This window comes from Nicotiana tabacum, chromosome 7 (genome assembly GCF_000715075.1).
Source record: "Nicotiana tabacum cultivar K326 chromosome 7, ASM71507v2, whole genome shotgun sequence".
Classification (NCBI taxonomy): Eukaryota; Viridiplantae; Streptophyta; class Magnoliopsida; order Solanales; family Solanaceae; genus Nicotiana; species Nicotiana tabacum.
The window spans coordinates 129,132,068-129,138,168 of NC_134086.1; the positions used below are offsets into that span (position 1 = coordinate 129,132,068).

A 6,101-nucleotide genomic window follows, 5' to 3' on the forward strand; every position below is an offset into this window, starting at 1 on the left:
ACTCAAAAATCAATCACAAGGGTTTAAACCCGTAATAGAAGTATAATTTAAAATTAAAAAAAAAATTAAATTTTATATTTAGCGAGTTTTGAAACTTCTACAGATTTAAGGAGTGTTACATGGACAATACTATCCAGGATAACAACCTGATCAAGAAAAGCACTAGCCAGTGTTGTCATGACATCTATAAGCGAACAATAAACATTTAAGGATCTAAGCCAACAAGAACCAATTATATCACAGAAAACAGCAATTAGTAAGCATCCTTGTCATTGGTAAAATCCCAACATATCCAAACAGCTGAGTATCTCAATGGCAACTCATTGTCGGATAACAAATTTGCTAATAAATAACAATGAACAATGGTGGCATATCTTCAACAGCAATCAAGGCATCTTTTGTCAGTAAAACGGGGTATACAGGTATAAAAGAGAAAATGCTATCCTAACAAAATGGAATTCTCTGGCAGGGCCAATGGATAGAAAGAATGGTGAGCTAACGACGCGAATCAAATCCCAATGCTTCAACAGCATAAGTCTCCTACTCATGATTTCCCCCACCATTATAGCTTAAGTACAAAAAGAAGCAAGAGGATAACTGGTCCTCTGCCCCCTATGTGTGATTGCCAACCGGTCTCCAACATAATTACAGATTAAGGTGAACTGCACAAGGAGAACTTCGTTCCATTGCACATGCAGCTAAAATGGTCTTCTTAGAGTGCTGGGCAATGTCCTTGAAGGTACTGTAGACTGTATCAAAGCATGTAATTCATTCAGAATCTAATACATCACAGCCATAACTTCACGGGAAAAAAGAAAAGAAATAATACTAGGAAAGTGTAAAAGAGAATATGAACTTCTTGCTTAAAATTATCAAAGTCATAAACATTCACGGACTATTTGATACTCAGTTAGCTAGCCAAAAATATTGACATGACGTATTGGTCCGCGAAAATTGGATTCAAATTCATTAACAAGTAAAGCAAATTCATGTACCAAAAAAACAAGTAAAGCAAATTCAGTGATTCCAAAGGGGCCCCTTGGACCTTAGCCTCTTAAGGGTTGGGTTCTAGTGACGGGCTCTTGGGTCGCCGGACCCAAAGCTGGTAAAAGTGGTGGCGGGAAGTGGAAGCAGTCAAGCTAAAATGCACATTTTACAAAGCAGTGGAAACCTTTCTAGACTCTGATCAGCTCCTGAACACATAAATAAACGTTTAAAAGGCATGAGTCATGTTTCACTGGCATAGAAAGATTGGAGTGTGAACGACCACAAGACTTGATTTATGCTTATCTACATCGCTGTACAGTTTAATCTAAAAATTCCACTATACCTGAAGTCTCTGGACTAGCTTTTAGTAAATTCTAACCGTTGATTATACAACAACAACAAACTCGGTGTAGTCCCACAAAGTAGGGTCTGGGGGGTTAAAGTGTATGCAGACCTTACCCCTACCTTGTGAAGGTAGAGAGGTTGTTTCCAATAGACCAAATTGAAGTTAGTGTAATCAACAATAACCGTTTATTATACGTGTTCCTTTTTTAATTAAAGGAGCTCACCTCTCTAAATGGACAAGGAGATGGGCTAGTATCAGGCCCCACATAAGATCTGCTACTGCAGGGATGGAGTTGCTGATGAACCAAACCCAAGCTGATACTTGCATCAGTACCTTGTAATTCACTTTCTAAAAAATCACCCAAAAAACTATGCGATGATGTAGAGGCTCCATTCAGATTCAGTTGCCCACTCAAATTACTTGACCTTTCAGGTAAAATATTCCGATTATGAGATAAACGAGCATTATACTCCAGTTGCCTTCCCTGGAAAAATGTATTATGAGGAACTGCCCTTTGTGCTACAGCAGGTTGAGTTACTAATTCCCTGCTTCGAGCAATTTGGGAGCCAAAGAGACTATTCCCCGATACAGCAACTAAGGTCCCATTAACATTACCAAGTTGTCTCCTCCTGTTATTAAGCAGTTGATTTATTTGCCTCTGTATTCTACGTCGGTCAAAAACCGTCGATGCCCCAACCCCAGCAACTTGACCATCTCGGGGAGAGTGAAAATCACCAGATTCTTCAGCCAATGGGGTATCAGGTACGTACATTTCATTAAGGTCAAACGTCTCCCTCACATTGGCTACAGGGGGTGACCCAAGAGAAAAATTGCTGCTTGTTCTATTAATATCAGGTGTAGGATTCAGATTCTGTTGGTTTGAAGAAGCAAGTGCAGTTGGTCGACAGCTTTCACAGTACCAGTTACCTTCAGGTACTTCATGTCCAAGACCGACACAATAAGTATGTGCAGGTGAATCACAGAGATCACATAGTAGCATAAGAGCATCATCCCCACCTTGCTGACACTCGGTACATAATACATTTTCGTATGGATCAATGTAACCCCTAAGCTCCTCTTCAGATGGTTGATAGACCTATAAACACAATTTTAAACATTTAACTGCAATTAGAAATTCTGGTATTTTTGTGTTTAAACCTAACATCTTATTATCATAATCATCAAACCTAACATCTTAACTAAACGAATATTATAAGTTTACCAAAGGAAAAAAGGACTGTACCTGATCACGCTCAGGGACCTGAATAGCCACGGTCCTCAATTCAAAGCCAGTGTCTGACCTTGCAGGCTTACTAATCGTTACAAACCTTTGCTTGCACAGTGGACAACGGGATTCCACTTTGGACCACTCCATGATGCAAGCAAAACAAAAGTAATGACTGCAGCAATTCAATGTCCCTCTAACTGTCCTCTTACCTTCTTCAGACAAACATATTCCACAAATCTGCTTTCCTGCTTCAGTCTTCAAATCCACCTTCTCTTTATCCTTTCTTCCCGGATGTTTTTTTTGTAGACGCGGAGCTTCCTCTTTTGGTAAATTTTTCAAAGAAGCTGAGCCCCTCCAAGCTGTAACAAGGCCCCTGCAAAATCGGCTAGCCTCTCTGACTTGTTCCCTCTCTTCTTCAGAGATGGTAAACTCACGGTCAGATGATCCAGAACTCTCAACAAAATCTGAATCCGAATCTACTCTTAGTCTCTTTCTTTTTCTCCTCTGACCTGCATTCTTTTTATTCGTTTCTTCCACAATTGGATCGATGTCTATGAGCTCCTCGTCATTATCAGATCTTGCTTTCCTTTTCAATCGGCGTCTGTTCTGCGGTTTCTTTCTTGTGATGCTTTTCAACTTTTTATGATTTTTATTTCTCTTCTGTTCTCTGGCAGTGCTATTACGCAACCTTGGCTTGCTTGAATACTTCATCCCTTTCAATACTGGAAACTCTTCTTCATCTTCTTCTTCGTCCAAGCCATCTGGAGTGAATTCCTCATCATCCTCATCCTCTTCATCATCATCTTTGGCAGTGCCCTTACGCAACCGTGACTTGCTCAAATTCTTCATCCCGTTCATTACTGGGAAATCCTCATCTGCATCCAAGCCATCTGGAGTGAATTCCTCATCATCCTCATCCTCATCCTCTTCATCATCACCTTTGGCAGTGCCCTTACGCGACCGTGACTTGCTTGAGTTCTTCATCCCGTTCATTACTGGAAAATCCTCATCAGCACCAAAGTCATCTGGAGTGAATTCCTCATCATCCTCATCTTCTTCTTCATGATCCTTGTCATCATCTTTGGCAGTGCCCTTACGCAACCGTGGCTTGCTTGAATTCTTCATCCCTTTGGCTGCTGGAAACTCCTCTTCTTCATCCAAGCCATCTGGATTGAATTCCTCATCATCATCTTCTTCATAGTCATCATCATCATCATCTTTGACAGTACCCTTAGGCAAACGTAGCTTGCTAGAATTATTTTTCCCTTTCGCTACTGAACGGTCCTCCTCTCCATCCAAGCAATCTGGTGTGAATTCCTCATCATCTCCATCATCATCCTCATCGTCATCTTCTCTATATGAAACTCTCTTTCTCTTTCTAGGCCTTACAGTGCCTTTTCTGTTTCTCCTTGGTGCTCTTGATCGAACAACCTTTTTAACCTTCTTCATCTTCAATTCCTCAACCTCCTCATCTTCAAATTCACCTAAGCTCTCATCTGACTCATCTCCGATAAAAGAAGAATATCCATCTGACTCACCAAACTCCTCTTCCTCATCAACTGCGTAATCCTCGTCTGACTCATCTGAAGCTCTATACATGGATCCAGCTTTTTTCCTACCACTAGTCTTGCGACCAACCTTGCCTCCCCTCGCCATCCTTTTATCACACCCAGAGAAGTACAAACCCAAAACTTGAATCAGATCAAACTATATGATAATCTCATGTACCACTAGAGCCACAATTTAGTTAGGGAACAAAATGAATCCGGCTGAAACACAAACAACCCATCATTTCTTATGTAAGGTAAGGCCTCTATTACAAGCTCATGTTGAATCCTTACTACTTTAAGGTCTCCCAACAGATGCCCAAATAAAGATTCCAAATCTGTCCATTTGCAGTTACAAAATTAGTATCAGAATTCTCAAAATCTTAACATTCTAATATAAGCTTATCCAAGTAAGGCATCAAATCAACCAAAAATTAAACAATTGAACACCTTAAAAAACTCAATTTTACTCAGAAATAGACCAGAAATAGGAAGAATTGATCTAACTAAATACAGAAATGAAACCCCCAAAATCAAAACCTGAACCCTAGATCAAGCTATTAGCACTAAGCCCCAATAATTCAACTAACTAAATAAATATAATTCCCAGCAAAAACATAATTAACACCAAATATGGATGAATTAATAAGTATTAAAATCCAATCCCAATAATACCAATTTCCAAAATTCAGATGGAACAGTAAAAAAAACCTCAGCAACCAAACAGCTTACCAAATAAGCGAAACATATTGAGATTGATTAAATTATTCAGAAAAAAAAAAGGAAATAAGATAGGCTATGTCAAGTACCTGAGAAAGGAAAAGGAGGCAAAATCGGCAAAACCCAGAAAAAAAGATTTATATTTGGGGGTATTTTATCTGTATATATAAAAGCAATTTCAATTTTTTTTTTTTTTTAAAAAGAAAAAATCAAGTGGTGAGATTTAAAGTTGAAGAAATGAGAAGAGGGTCACCAAAGAATCTGTATTTACTTTTTTCTTCTTTTTGTTTTTCTTTAAATGGATGTGCTTTTTAAAACAGTGAAATTATTGCAATTTATAAATGGAAGCATCTATTATTAGGAGGTTTCGAGGGGTGGTTGCCCCTGGGTACTTTTATAAGACGCAACTTGGCTGTGATGCTATGTTTGAAATTCCATATTTGCCCTTTGTGGTGTAAAAGAGCAGCTCAACTGCAATTTTGACCTTGGGCTCACCAAGTTGGATTTCGGGTTTGGGCTTTTACTTGGACCCTACGAGGCTTTGTGATGTCTTATTAGGATTGGGCTTACAGGGTGTTATGCAGCCCAGTAAGCTAAAAGAAGGAACAATGTGATAACTTGAGAAGAAGATCGCTGTGAAAAAACTTAAAAAGAGTTTCAACCTTTGCCGAAAAGCTATACTGCATAAATAGGTAATAATACATTTTTTATTGTACGTGTATAAAATTTTGAATCCATTTAACATAAGAGAACTACATATTCAAATCTCACGTGTGACAATTTTTGAATGTTTTAATCCCCTTATGCCATTAGTTGCAGGGATAATCTATGATTGCTTGAACATGTTGAAAGGGCTGGAGTATGCATGTAACATTAGAATGGTTGAAATGTAATTCATTAATTGATAACATCAGAAGGTTTTTTTTTTTTTTTCTATACCAGGGAAGAAAAGTTTTAAAAAAAGAAATAGTTATCTCAGGAATGTACAAAAGAAATATGGACAAATAAGGAGAATTTTCTATTTAATTTTAATTGAGGTGGAAGTACTTATTGGACTTTTCAATAAATACGAAAAGAAAATTGATAAATTATCCCTAGAAACAGCTTCAACTCCTCTTTTTGGTCAACCTAAGGATGACAATCTAGTCTTTCTTCTCTATAAATAAAAAAAACAATAACAACATACTCAATATTATTATCTATAAAAAGAGAAAATGTAATGTAATTTTTGTCAAAATAGCACGGGCTAGCCAATTTTCGGATTGATCATTCA

The 6,101-nt window shown here is 38.0% G+C and overlaps 1 protein-coding gene across 1 annotated transcript; it reads right to left on the reverse strand.

Annotated features, from left to right (window-relative positions):
• Window positions 1–253: 253 nt before the first annotated feature.
• On the reverse strand, window positions 254–5,191 carry LOC107768832 (uncharacterized). The gene is made up of 4 exons (XM_016587986.2): window positions 4,918–5,191; window positions 2,577–4,446; window positions 1,557–2,429; window positions 254–749 (listed from the first exon to the last, which is right to left on the reverse strand). Exons 2-4 carry the CDS (start codon window positions 4,215–4,217, stop codon window positions 699–701), a joined length of 2,565 nt encoding a protein of 854 aa, XP_016443472.1. The 5' UTR covers window positions 4,218–4,446; window positions 4,918–5,191; the 3' UTR covers window positions 254–698.
• Window positions 5,192–6,101: the final 910 nt, after the last annotated feature.